Genomic DNA, 14,937 nt, shown 5'->3' on the forward strand with positions numbered 1-14,937 from the left:
AGCAATTACCTCCTTTCTTATTTCAAATATCTTTTTTTCTTTCAGATCCTGTATAAGGCAGAAGAAGACGAAATCCAAGGGAGGAAAGGAACAGATCTCGGTGTTGGAATATCTTTTATCTGTAATTCAGTCACCCCTGAATCAAGATACTACTTACCTTTCATGTTCTTGGGCAGCCCTTGTCGTGTTACCTCATATTAGGTGAGAAAATCAACTGTGTTTAATTGTGAAAGGTATTTTAGCAAACTGATGAAAATATTTATTAGTCATTTTTTGCTATTTGACGAAAAAGTTGTTGAATGCCAGTTTGAGTGTTTCCCTTTTTCTCTCCACTTCTTGGACAGGCCCCTGGAAAAAGAGAAGGTGATACCACTAGTCACCTACTTCATCGAGTCACTCTTCATGACTGTTGACAGAGGGAGCTTTGGAAAAGGTCAGTTACAATCACCATTTGTTCTCTTGTCTGTCTTTCCTGGCACACCCAGAGGAACTGTAAACACGTGGGTACCAGAGAATAGTACCACCGTTGTATTCTGGCAGAACCCCCTGAGTGTAAATAGGGAAGAAAGAGGCTGACATGTAATTACGAGGTCACCACCTCGTAATGTGGTGACCAGGTCAGGATGGTCTGAACATTTGCCTGAGTCCAAAGGTAAAGCAGCAGAATGCTACCACTGTCAAAGAAATGAGATACAACTTCGAGTACCAGCTTGTGTCTTATTCACATCTTCTATGCCCAGTCCAGCCCCGGTGTACACTTGTCCCCCAGCATTTACTTATTCTGAGCAAGACACTCTTGTACCCCCTCCAGCTACCCTTACATATGTGTCGCTTCTGCCCGGAGTCCTTTCTAGGTCTGTCATCATTCAGTGAACTCTTACTTAGCTTTCAAAACAACTCCAGCACAATATCTCTAGGAAGGCCTTCAACTCATCCAGGCAGAATTACATTGCCCTATCCCAGACACCATTCCTGTTGTATACTTGTCCATCTCTCCCTACTCCCTGATAACAGCAGTTTAAAAGTTGGCATTTTGATCAAAAGAAGGTAAGTATTAAAATTTTGCTACAATTAAAAAATAAAAGTAGGTATTTTGTTCTATTCTAGCTCAGTATTTTTTTCCTAATCTGTATATATGGTAGTCATTCATTTAAATATTAATGTTCTAGATTCTATGTTAGATACTAAGCAAACATGTTTAGAGAATTTCCAGTTCTCAGTAGCCACATGTGGCTAGTGACTGCTGTATTGGATTTTGGCTACATGTTGGCACAAGTATAGAGCATTTCTACCATTGCAGAAAGTTCTATTGGACAGCCTTGTTCTAAGGTCTAGAGCACAGGTCAGCAATTTTTTTGTGTAAAGGACCAGATAGTAAAGATTTTAGCTTTTGTGGGCCATGTTCAGTCTTCAGTCTTTGTGGCATATTCTGTTTATTTGTTGTTTTAAACAACCCTTTAAAAATGGGAAAAGCATTCTCATTTTGTTGCCCAGACTACCTACAAAATCTGACTTGTGGGTCATAGTTTGCCAACCTTTGATCTAGGATTAGAAATTGAGTGTATTGTAGATAGTAGCCATTAGATATGTGATTTCTTATAAACTGGAGTCATAAAATCAACTGGAGTTTTATACAAAGATAATTTCTTAGCTTTTGGAAAGTCTTAGTCTATTCTCAGAAGTTCTAATTTTGATAATGCCAGTCAGTTGAACCATTGAATTTTCTCATCTCAGTTGAAGGGAACATACATTTTTACTCTCTATTTCTGAATATATTTTTCTCTTAAGAAAGGTAAAATGTAAGACTTGGAACCTCTTTCAATTCCTTACTGTTAATTCTGACATTTGACAGAAAATCCTTGAGAAGGCACAGATTCACTTTAATTTAGGAACTCAGTATAAATACCAAGTGGTAGATAAATGAGAGGTCTGATAGTTATTGTATCAAGGAAATGAATAATGTGGTCTTTCCTGTTTTTCTGCCTTTAGGAAACTTATTTGTTCTTTGTCAAGCTGTAAATACTCTGCTAAGTTTGGAAGAATCTTCCGAACTTCTTCATTTGGTTCCTGTGGAACGTGTGAAGAACTTAGTATTGTAAGTAGACATACCTTCCATTCAGCTTAATGATGAATCAGATATATAGGCTTCTGTGTTTGTGAAATCTTGGGTCTATTTTTTACCTGAGCTGTATTCACATAGCAAATTTATTATAGATTTAAATATTTCAGTGAAAATAAGAACATTTCAGATACAGTCTTTAAAGACGATTCATCTTTGTAAAAGGTGTTGTACTGTGCATGTAAATTTATAGTATCACAGAGTGTAGTGGGTATATAATGTCAATCACATGACATCGCACAGTGGTTCCAGCATATACATTTCTGCTTCTTTCACATCTTTCTCAGCTTTACACATTTAGCAAACTCCCCTGTGGTCCTTCACTATATACTAAACAATTCAGTTTTTGGTCTCTTAAGTTTATTTTGATTTGAGTCGTAACACAGGGCCACTACTGGGAGCCATTAACTGCTCAGCTTAGCGCCCCTTCTAAAGATTTGGCCCTTTGAAAATCTTGTGGTTTGCTTCCGTTTCCGAAGTCTAATCCAATTTATCTCCATGCTTTTAAAAATACATTTGTTCATTTACTTCATTCAGTAAATAGTTACTGCTTTTCTCATATACCAGACCCAACTCTAGGCACTGGGAGACACAGTGTATGAAACACAAAATTCCCTGCCTTCATGGAGCTAACACACTAGCAAGAAGATATACTAAACAAAATAAACAACTACATATTTTAAAATATGTAGCCTGTTAGACAGTATTAAAGTCGGGATAGGGCAAGTCTGGAGGTTGGGAACAATAGGATTTTTAACAAGGGAAGTCCTTACGAAGAAGGGGACATTTGAACAGAATCACAGAAGCAGTGAGGGAGTAAGCCGTGGGGATGTCAGGGACCTGGGGGAGATATGAGTGCTGGGACTTCATGCAGGTGCCTGACTAGAGCATCAGGGAGCCACTGTCCCTGAGCGGAGCTAGGAGTGGGTGGTAGGAGAGGTGGAGGTGGCAGGCAGAGTTTGACTTCTGGCCATCGCAAGACCTTGGCTTTTACGCATGAGTGAAAGGGAAAGCCATGGGAGTTTTTTTTTGATAGGGGAGTGACTCAGGCTGAAGCAGGATCACTCCAGCAGCTGTATTGAGAAGAGACTGAAGGAGGATAAAGGAGACCCGTTTGGAGACTTACTGCAATAATACAATCTGGGCAAGGCAGCCCTGTCTCTATTGTTAATTGAATTGCCTTAAATTCCTTTAAGGAGGGAATTTGCCATTATCCTACTTATGATATTACATATGTTGCCCCTCCACCACTGTTTTTTTAAAATCATCAAACTTCTCATACTGTGTTCTTTGGTGGGAAGAATTTTAGGCATCTGTGGAGGTTTTGAAACAGAAAGGCACTCATAACAGAGTTGGGTTTGTCTGTCCCCTGCAGAAGGCCAGCTGGCCTCCCAGGCAGGTGCTCTTAGCCTTGGAGGCCTGGAAACCTCTAACAGGAGTGGATCAGCTTGGAGGGTGGTGATGAAAGCTCTAGTCGTAAAAGTTGCAGGTGGAGACCTCTGTGCTGGGTGTGGGCTGGTTATTGGCTAAGCCAGAGGTTTCACAGCCACGACAACCTGGATTTGAACCTTGTCTCTACTACTTACCAGCTCGATAGCCTTTAGTTAGTTCATCTCCACTTTATTCTCAAAAGGGAATGGCAGTATTTCCCTCCTGGAGATTGAATCAAACCCTGAGTGCAGTGATAACTGTGCAAATTGCATTTATTGTATTTTTATTATGTGCTGGTCACTCTTCTGAGTACTTTCTGTATGTTAATTAATGTAATCTTCACAACTCCCTGAACTAGAGGTACTGTTCACATTATAAAAGGGAAAACTAAAGCTCTCAAATAAATTCAGGGGCTTCCCTGGTGGATCAGCGATAAAGATGCGCCTGCCAATACAGGAGACACGGGTTTGAGCCCCTGATTTGGGGATGTCCCACATGCTGTGAAGCAGCTAAGCCCGTGAGCCACAGCTACTGAGTCTGTGCTCTGGAGCCTGGGAACTGCAGTTATTGAAGCCCACGTGCCCTAGAGCCCATGCTCCACAAGAGAAGCCACCGTAATGAGAAGCCTGCACACCACAACTAGGGTAGCCCCCTTCTCCAGAACTAGAGAAAAGCCCGTGCAGTAGTGAAGACCCAGCACAACCCAGAAAACGTTCTTAAGTAAATCCAGAATCCTAGGTGCTCAGTACCCACTGCCGTCCTGGTGGGAACCACCATCTCTCATCTGATGATGACAGTAGCTTCCTAACAAGGTTCTTTGCTTCCATCCTGGCCCTGCTGCTGTCCATTTTGTACCCATCAACAGCGATTCTTTTCAGTTGAAAGAGTACATGTCACTCTTGCCAGCAACCCTCTGACACAGTGAATTTCAGCCAGGGGCAATTCTGGAGACTTTTTGATTGTCATAGTTGGGGGCTGCCAGTGGAGTCTGGTGGGTGGAGGAGCGTCCTGCAGTGCACAGTACGGGCCTACAGTGAAGTCCCTGGTCCACATGACAGTGGAGCCACTGTTGAGAAACCCTGCTCTCGTGGTATCCAGCTCCCGCGGGATGAAGTCCACAGTCCTCATGGTTGTTCCTTGGGGCTCTGTAATCTTAGCCCTGGCTTCTGACCTCATCCTCTGTCACTCCTCGTTCAGTCTGTTCCAGCTGGAGTGGCTGCCTCAGTTCTGCTCACATAGGCAGGCACACCTATCTGGGAATTGGCATCACTGGTCCCTGTGCCTGGAATGCTTTTCTTCCAGGTGACCTGCAGCTCACTTCTTGACTTCCTTCAGTTTCTGCCTTCCGTGACCACCCCTCACCTTCCCCCTTCCCCCACACCAGTCTTCTCAGTCCAGCCTCCTTTCCCCAGTTTGTTTTTGTCCACCATCCTCACCACTGTCATTAATTATTTACTTGTGGGCTACGTTCTGCTATTAGAATAAGGGACTTTTTCCGTGGTTTCCTGCTATATCTAGGAAAAGTCACTGGTACATGGTAGACACTCAATAGATATTTGTTGGAGGATAGTACACAGTGGTTAAGTGGCTTATTCGGGGTTCCATCGCTGATGGGGATGGGCTGACTACCCTACCCCAGAGCTGGTGTGCCGGCCCCTGTTCTGTACCTCTTTCCTCATAGTTCAGTGCCTGGCACATGGAAAACACCCCACAAATATTGCATATCCTCTCATATGTCATTATCATTTATTGCTGAAAAGACAGCATTGGACTTTAGTCACAATACAGTATTATAATCCTGCCTCTGCCTCCACTTGGCTGTGTGTCTGTCCTTGAGTGTGTGACTCACTATTTCTGAGCCTCAGATTCTTCATGTCTTAAGTGATGCTAAATGTCCACATATAACTTTTACCTGCTCTGTCTTACATTTCCATCATCAGTGATAATCTTCTGTGGTTTCTAGTATGGCCTGACTTCTTTGGGGTGTGTGGCACACTTGGGCTCTAATAAATATCTCGTTGCAGAACGTTTCCTTTGGAGCCGTCTGTGTTGCTGTTGGCTGATCTCTATTATCAGAGATTATCATTATGTGGCTGCAGGGGGCCACTTTCGGAGGAAGCTTTAATGGAATTATTTCCCAAGTTACAAGCAAACATTTCGACTGGTATATCCAAGGTACTATGGTTTTGTGGTGTATTCTCTGCCTCTCATCTTTTGTTTTTATTTGTATTGCCAGGGGTTGTCAGAGCTCCTTAATCAGGAAATGCTGCTTTGAGGTGATTTCTGTTTAAAGCTGTGATTCCTAAACACTGACCTACAAGCTGTTTATAGCAGGATTAATTGGAGAGCTTACTAAAAATACAGATTCTGGGTCCCCACAGCCCCAAGTTTTGATTCAGCAGGCATAGGGTGGAAATAAAACATCTACATGATTTTTCAAAGACTTCTTCTAGGTGATTCTGCTGCTCATTCAGGTGTATAGAAATACCTGAACATGTTATTTGTAAATAAGGATCACTAATTTCAGTGGAATTAGAAGTTCAGTCAGAATCTTTGCACTTATTTATAGAGATGCTCATAGTGTCGTTGTTCAAAGAAACAACATGGTTTTATGAGCATGGTTTTATGGTTTCGTTATCTTCTCAGTCTAGTCTGGTCATTAATTGGACCGACCATTTGAGTAAGGTGTTGGTTGGTGTTAGAATATGGAAAAAGAAATAGGATAAACATGTATTATTCTGACAAGTGGTAGGTATTATCGTTTATAATTCCATGAAACTTAACTCTAGCTCTCATTGACTATCAGTTTCTTCTTGCGTTTCAACTCTGGAGTTTGAAACATGCCTTTTAATTTCTGTAGATTCGACTTTTGACAATAAGGATCCTAAACCACTTTGAGGTTCGGCTTCCGGAATTAATGGAGGTATTTTAACTGTTCCTTTTGGATAACTTTAAAAAAATTTAATATGATATATTTTTTCCTAAAATGGTAATTTTGCAGAAAACTCAAATACTGTGTAAATATTTGTCACAAAATTTGAAGGAAAAAAAATTGTAATTCTTCTTCCCACCCCTTCAGTAAGGCCATCACTGAAAATCCAGTTACTTGGTGACTGTTAGACTTTCTGTACATATGTATATAATTTAGTACATACTTACACAATTTAAACAAATGGTGTCATGCAGGGTTTTCCATATCAGTTCCTCCAGCCCTACCTCATTTCTTTTGAAGTTTGAATAGTGCCCCACAGTTTAAAATGTTGTATTTAACCAGTTCTCTCTCGGTGGATGTTTAGGTGGGTTATTGGTAGTTTTCATCGTTCCCAATAATACTGCTGTATATACATCTTTACACAGATAACTGTACAGTAATGCAAATGACTGCTTCCAGGAGTAGAAATTACTTCTACTTAGAAGTAGAATTGTACAGTGGAAGTATATATACATTTGCTTTATTTTGACAAATGTTGCCAGTCTAGAGATTTTTTTACTTTTCATACCTGTGCTAGACCTTAAATATAAATTACTGACCAAAAAGTAAGTAGTGTGAAGAAGAAAGAATCATTTACTCCAAAAATGTGTTACTTATTTAATGTAAAACATTAATATATGCCAGTTTTTATCTTTTAGACTTCTGTGCACATTTGATACTCTTTTTGGAAAATAAAAGCACTGACCTTCCTCTTGGTTTCCTGTGGTTGTTCAGGATGATGGGCTTTCAGAGCGTCAGTCTGTCTTTGCTATACTGCGCCAGGCAGAACTTGTGCCAGCCACTGTGAATGATTACAGAGAGAAGCTTCTTCATTTGAGAAAACTCAGGCATGATGTAGTGCAGTCTGCAGTCCCTGATGGGCCGTTACAGGAGGTAAAACACTTTTTTTTAATATTTAATTTATACTGTAAGATCTGCCTACCTAGCTTTTTTTTATAAAAGGGAAGTATACCAAGTAGTCTCCCAAAGAAAAGTGGAGAGAATATTTAAAAATAAGAATTTTTAAAAAAGAATTTAAATGAATTCCCAGCTCTGTTCAGTGTTTTGCGTTAAATGACTCTGCAGCCTTTTCAATAGTAATGGTACTCTATTATCCTTCCTTCTCCTGAGTATGTGTATAGTATGTGAGGATAAGGGAGCTTCCCTGGTGGCTCAGACAGTAAAGAATCACCTGCAATGCAGGAGACCTGGGTTCGATCCCTGGGTTGGGAAGATCCCCTGGAGGAGGCCATGGCAACCCACTGCAGTATTCTTGCTTGGAGAATCCCCATGGACAGAGGAGCCTGGTGGGCTACAGTCCATGGGGTCTCAAAGAGTCGGACACAACTGAGTGACTAAACACACACACGTGTGAGGATAGATAGTAGGTGGCAGCAGGAGGAGCAATGTCAAGTTAACAGCCAGATACAAACAATTGATGCTTTCAAATTGTGATGCTGGAGAAGACTCTTTGAGAGTCTCTTGGTTGCATGGCATCACCAATTCAATGGTCATGAGTTTGAGTAAACTCCAGGAGATAGTGAAGGATACGGAAGCCTGGTGTGCTGCAGTTCATGGGGTTGCAGAGAGTCGGACACAACTTAGCGACTGAATTGCAACTCAACCTCCAGATTTTTTCAATGCAGCAGGATGTCAGCCCTCTACCTTTTCTATGAGGCATTTTCTGTACGTGACCCTTGATGATACATCATGATCCCTTTGGGAAGAAGGCCAAGTGGAGGCATTCCCCTTTCTGTCAGAGCAGTTCTGTTCTTAACTTGTTTTGTATGTCCTATGTTATGTTTCACTTGGAAACGGATTCTGCTGCTAAAGTAGATACAAGCACCACCCCCAAATAACAATGAAACTACTATGTTGCATGATGCTTCCTGAGCACATCGGGATGCTGGTGACAGTGGTTGTCATTCCAAAAGGGACTGAGAAGACTTCAGATCCTCTGAACTAAACTCTGGATGTATAATCTTAAGAACTCACATACCTTGCTCATGAAGCCTCAGCTGCCACTCATAGAGTACTGTGCTGGGTTCTTAGGCACCTGTACTTTCCTGATTACTGTTCATGTTTTGTCTTGTCAGGTGATGGCAGTGTTTGTTAGGAACGAGTTTAATCATGAGTCATATCTGTTTATTCAGATACATTCTTCTTGCATAAACATCTGGAGTGAGTTTGAATACCATGTTTGCTTTAGTGATTCTTTTCTGTTGAATAGCCAGTGACATTTTGGGGAGAGGAGGAAAATTACTGTAACTGAAATCTGAATTGGTACCTAGAAGTTTTTTTCTTAAAACACAAGCTTCCTTCCAAGCCTCAGGTTGTCCTAAGTCAGGATATTTGTATTTTGATGCTGATCTGAACTAGTTCTCTATGATTGCAGGTGCCACTTCGTTATTTATTAGGCATGTTGTATGTAAACTTCAGTGCTCTCTGGGACCCTGTTATTGAACTCATAAGGTAAGCCTGGGTGAAATGGATGAAGCTGTTGTGCTTTCATTCCTGCTGAATGATGGAGCCAGTATTATACTCCAGGGTGTGATTTAAATGACTATTTATAGTTACCTTAAAGACATTGTGGGACAAGGTGAAGAAAAGATAAACATTAATTATTCTATCTGATACCAAGTGTTTGACAAGTCAAGTGTTTTTATATGTTTCTCTGTGCTTTGAAATCACTTTGAGGAACTTTCTCTTTTTACTTTATGTTTCATGTCTGTATTATTAAATTTTTTTATAGTAACAGTAAAATTATAATAATAAAAGTAAAAATTATAATAATTGCATAATTTTATTTATATATATATTAAATCATTGAGCCAAACTTTAATTTAAAAATAAGGACTTTTTAAAACCTTTGCTATCTAGTATCCAAAACCCTTTAATTCTAAAAAGGACTGTCATAATCACATGAAAAATGCACATGTTGTGCCTCATTTGTAGAAATCTATTCTTTTGTAGGCATTTGTCTTCAGGTGGTCTACTCTGACTTTTTGTCAGATTGAAAATATATTATGTGTGCCCTCTCAAAACCCTATCTATTAGTTCTAAGTAGTGCAAGCATTTTGAAAAATAAGAAATACAAAAGTTGCTTATGACCCACATTCAGAGATAACTTAATATTTTAATTATTTCCTTTTTTACTTTTTTTTTTTCCTATGAGATCTCTCAAAATAAGACCTATACCACATATTTGTTTTATGATCTTTACTCTTAGTTCTCATGCACATGAAATGGAAAACAAGCAGTTTTGGAAAGTCTACTATGAGCATCTAGAAAAAGCAGCTACACATGCTGGTATGTAAAGGAATTTAAAGGAGAGAACTGAGGAGTGGGGGGAATGATTGTTTATTTAATTATTTTTTGGCCATGCTGTGGGGCTTGCAAGATCTTAGTTCCTGAACCAGGGGTTGAACCTGTTCCCCCTGCAGTGGAAGGGCAGAGTCCTGACCACTAGACAGCCAGGGAATTCCCTAATTTCTGTTGCTTAATTACACATGAAATTGGGAAACAGAAATGAGAAATATATTATCTTTAATAACCTTTGGATATGGTTTATTGTTTATTACTAGAGAAGGAAATTCCCCCACTGGAAGAAATACATAGAGCAGATGTTATTAGTAACATTTCTCTAGTGGTTATGATGACCTTTTTTCTTTCAGAGAAAGAATTGCAGAGTGACACAAGAGATGAGGAGAAGTCTACTGGAGATGCAAATTGGGAGCAGACTCAGAAAGGAGACGTTGGAGTTCTTTATCACAAGCAGTTGACACTGAAAACTGACCTTCAGGAAAGACTGGACCACACCAATTTTCGTTTTTTGCTCTGGCGAGCTCTGGCAAAATTCCCAGAAAGGGTAGAGCCACGGTCCAGGGAGCTTTCCCCACTTTTCTTGAGATTTATCAAGTAAGTGTTCTTCCCTAGGAATATGTCCCTAATAGGGTGTGAGGAAGAGAAGGTACAAAGTGAAATTCCCAGATTGGCTGAGTTCTTAACATCTGTCATCTTTTCAAATCACTAGCACATCTCTAAAGCACTGCCTCTGTGGATAACAAATAAACTAGTTTTGTTCACTTGTTCTTACATGAATCAAAGTCTAACCAGCTCATAAATGGTGGTAATAAAAAAATTCCAAGTTGCAAAGTAAGAAAGGCCATACTGACTTAGATCAATGCACAATGGCCTTGTTATTTCTTGCCCTGTTATTCGTTGTTTTTTTTGCCTGCCTAGAGCTTAAAAGTACTTTCAGGTAACTCAACCCCAGCCGCTCTATTTTGAACCTCTTGAATGTTTCTCATGATGCTGAGGAATGTGCTCTCAAAGAATAACAAGAACTTGCTGGAGCACTGTTTGACTAGATATACTCTGTGAGAGTCAGATTGCTTTAAAACGCTAAAGATAAGGGGTGCAGAATATAGAACAGTACTAGTCAATCAAAGGAAGTTTTCTGTTAACATTTTGTTACATGGGAAAATGGTGTAGGGTTGGGTTAGGCAGGCCACAGAACACAGCCTGCCAGCCTTTTCAAGGAACAGCAGGGTGATCCAGGAAGAAAGCTGTTGGAAATGAGAGCAAAAAATTTAACAGGAAAATTAATTTGTGTAGGGGCCTTTAAGTGACAGTAAAGACTGGTTTTTATTGTCAGTGGAATAGAAAGCCTTTGGGAAGGTTAAACAAGGATTACACAACTAAAGATTTCTCGAGAATTTTTCTGGTTTCTGTTTTGAGAATGGACTGTGGGACAGAAGTGGTGAGAGCAGAGGGACTGGGGAGGAGAGTTGGGAGATGGCAAAAATCTGTGCAAGAAATAATGGTGACTTGACCATGGTGGGAGTAATGCAGACGGTGAGACGTTGTTGAATTCTGGACACTTTTCAGATTTCAATGTAAAAAGATAAATTTTTGAAGAATTGCAACTAAATTAAATTAACCTGAGGCACTTGCTAGCATTACATGTAGGATGGGGGTTGTGAGTGGTAGGGGGGTATGCAGGAAGGAAAATAGGGAGAAATTAAGGATGTCTATAAGGTTTTTTTGGGCCTGAGCAACTGGAAGAAGAAAGTTAACCATTGACTGAGATTGGAAGAATTGCAGAAGTTTGCCGATTTGTGGGGAAGATCAAGAGTTGTTTTGTTTTGTTTTAAAGCCATATTAAGTTTGGGATACTAAACAGACATCTAAGTAGAGATTTCAAGTAGACAGATGAATATGGAGTTTAAAGTTCGAAGCAAATGTTTAGTTTTAAGATGATAAATTTGAGACTCATCAGTATATGGATGGATTTTAAAATTATGAGATAGGGAGTGGCGTCACACCTGGGGTGTAAATGTAGAGAGAAAAGATTTCCAAGGACCAACTGCAATATTCAGAGGTTAAGGAACCAGCATAGGAGGCCGGGAAAGAGTAATAGAAGAACTAAGACCACTCAGAATTCCTTAAAGTAATCAGTGGAATCAGATCTCTTAAGACATCAATTAGATGAAGAATAAGAATTGACTTTTGGCTTTAGAATTGACCTTAACTAGAGTTGTTTTGGTTAATCTGATAGGGATGAAAGTATGATTAAAATGGACTTAAGAAAAAATGGAGAAGAAAAATGGAAACAGCAAGTATGGACAGTTCTTGTAGAAAGGAAGCAGACATAGGTGGAAGGAAGTGTGGGAACGGAAAGAGGGCCTTTGGTGGTGTTGCTGTTTAACTTAAACGGTCTCTGTGTATGTAATGCTGGTGTGAGTGATCCAGAAGGGAGGGGAAATTAGTCACGCCAGAGGGGATAAAATGGCTAGAGCCGTGTCTTTGAATAGGTAAGAGGAGAAAGGATCCCATGCATAAATAAAAAGGTTTGCGTGAATAATTCATTCTGGGAAAGGTTACAAGCAAAGGTGCACACAGGTCAATAGATATGGTGGTAGTAGTGTAATGATTTTCTCTTTTTCACTCTTTGGGCTTTAATTTATTTCTAGAACGAGAACAGTGACATTTAGCTTCCTTTCCTTGTTTTGAAGATTGTGTAAAGTAATGTTTATCAGTTGTTTTGTGAATTTCAAGGAGCTGTACCTATGTAAGCTGGTATTACAGGTGTTAGTAGGATATGAAGTTACTATCATGTTGGTTTTTAAGTTTTTCCGTAAAGAAATAAATTACTCCTTAGCCTCATGTAAACATATACCTCTAGCAGGACTAGGTACCGTGGGGGTAGGGATGGAGAGAGGAGGCTGTAACAGGAAGTGAGTCTCTGAGTTTAAAAAGACAACGACTGAAAAGGTGCAATTTTTAAAAAATGTTTAAGATTAATTGGCACTTACTACCTATAACCAATATCTTGATAGACGATTCAAACTAATGGAAAACCCAAGAGCCACCTTTAAGTCTGGCTTTGAAATACATTATGGGCTTTTACTTTTGGGAGGTTATGCATTTACACTCCTAAATATGTTTCAAATAATTTGATATTAGTACTAACTGTGAATCCCTTGTAAACATTTTCTAAGAAGCCCCAAACCAGCAGCAGGAATGAATGACTAACAATAGAAACAGTGTCTTAATAATAGGTGACATTTAATGACTACTTGCTGTGTCTTAGACACTCTTATAAGTGCTTTGTATGAATTATCTTATTTAGTAAATGAGTGAGTGAGCATGCTGTGCTTGGAGGTAATGGTTAAAAATATGTCATTTGGTTAATTGAGTGTTGAGAATATAATATAGATGTTTTTAAATAGTGATGGTACAGTTTGTAAAGGACAGAGCAACTTTGTTCATTTCATTCATTCATTCTTTTTTTTTTTTTAATTTATTATGGGGAAGATCCTGCTAGCTTAGAATACAACATTGAGCATGGTAGTGTCTCAGCCCTCCAGGTGTGGTGTAGTGTATTAACCTATAGTATATTTCTTTAAGGTGTGTTTGTAGGGTACTGTCCTCAAACATGTGTCAGTATATTTTTCAGTGAGGACTTTAAAGTCAGTCTGATCAGTTTCCTCACATCTATAACCCAGCATCATGCACAGAATAGACAACATAGTAATAATTGTTAGATGAATGAACCAAAGTGACACAAAAGTAATGCACTGAACAATAGTCTTCAAGGTAGTATTAGTTACCTACAACAGTGGACCAAAATTTAAGAGATGGAATTCAATAACAACACATATGAATACCAACTGCACAAGCTTAGAGGAGCCAAAACATAAAGCATTACTGATTTTCATTGCCTGGACATTCCATTCGAGTCTGTGTCATATTGTGACTTCCCTCAAAAGCAACAGAATTGATAGTCCCCTCTGTCTTACCAGGCCATACCTGGAGGACTGGAATTTGTTGTGGCACTCTTTTTGAAAGGACATCCACAAAACAGTGTATCTGGGATACACATACAGCATGGTCTAAATACTGTAATATAATCTACCCCTACACACTCCTCCCTGAGTTGTGGTTCCAGAGATAGTGAGGCCGATTTCAGGTTAGTCCAAAAGAGACATTTCAGTTATTCTCAACAGTGTAAAATGAAGCGGGCTCTCTTCTGCAGTTAGTGATTGACTTGTCAAATAAGGTCCTTAAGAGAGGCTGAATTTAAATGTTGTAGAAGACCTCCACTAAGGGGCCTCTGGCGTTTCTTCTGTGTGTGAGTCTATGAACTGGGGGCACACATCTGTCACAAGCATTTAGGATATCTGTCTCATATCACTCTCTTTCCACTGTAGCAATGAGTATTACCCAGCAGATCTGCAGGTTGCACCAACCCAGGATCTGCGAAGAAAAGACAGAGGGCTGGCGGCGGAGGAAGTAGAAGAGGGAAGTGCCGCCAGAGACGACGAAGAGTTGGAGGAAGAGCTGGAGCCCCAAGAGGAACCCTCACAGAAGAAAAAGACAAGAAGAGCTGCGGCAAAGTAGGTTCAGCATTGCTGAAAGATCACAGGTCCAGGGCTCCGGGAGGAGCAGGAAGAGACCTCATGTGACTGCCTGTGAAGTAGCCAGGAATGAGATGAAATTACTCAGATAATTATTTACCAAACTGCTGCATCTTCCCAGGATTTTCTTTTACAGCCTAAAGAAAACTGCCAGCGTTCTGAGTTTTTTTTCTTTGCTTGCTTATTTTCTATTTTTTCTTGTTTAGCTGCAGTGTGTTAGAGTTGAGGGACTTTGGAATCATCTGCTCATAGCACCTTTTTATAGATGAGAGCCCTGGGGCCTGTAGCAGTTAAATGGCCTTGACCTTTGCCGTTCACTTTCATAGCACTGGGACATTATGTTTGTGTGCTAGGGGAACACAGAATGGAACATCTTTTCTCTTATAAATAAGGGTGTCAGCAGTCTCAACTTTGTCTTTTTACTTCTGTCTTGATTACTTTTGGCTTTCTTTGCTTTTCACGCTGTTATATTCTCTTTCTGGTTCTCTTGATTA

General features: G+C 39.8%; 1 protein-coding gene across 1 annotated transcript in view; it reads left to right on the forward strand.

The window, feature by feature from the left end:
- Window positions 1-14,937, forward strand: part of UTP20 (UTP20 small subunit processome component) — an 87,289-nt gene that overhangs the window by 15,706 nt on the left and 56,646 nt on the right. The window contains exons 13-22 of the mRNA XM_081595412.1: window positions 46-201; window positions 345-433; window positions 1,990-2,095; window positions 5,575-5,725; window positions 6,411-6,473; window positions 7,257-7,415; window positions 8,917-8,993; window positions 9,751-9,830; window positions 10,196-10,439; window positions 14,237-14,422. Of these exons, the coding sequence (XP_081451538.1) occupies window positions 46-201; window positions 345-433; window positions 1,990-2,095; window positions 5,575-5,725; window positions 6,411-6,473; window positions 7,257-7,415; window positions 8,917-8,993; window positions 9,751-9,830; window positions 10,196-10,439; window positions 14,237-14,422 (1,311 nt within the window). The remainder of the gene's footprint in view (window positions 1-45; window positions 202-344; window positions 434-1,989; window positions 2,096-5,574; window positions 5,726-6,410; window positions 6,474-7,256; window positions 7,416-8,916; window positions 8,994-9,750; window positions 9,831-10,195; window positions 10,440-14,236; window positions 14,423-14,937) is intronic.

The sequence above is a fragment of the Giraffa tippelskirchi genome, chromosome 4 (genome assembly GCF_054371585.1).
Source record: "Giraffa tippelskirchi isolate mGirTip1 chromosome 4, T2T-mGirTip1v1.2.pri, whole genome shotgun sequence".
In the NCBI taxonomy this organism is placed as follows: Eukaryota; Metazoa; Chordata; class Mammalia; order Artiodactyla; family Giraffidae; genus Giraffa; species Giraffa tippelskirchi.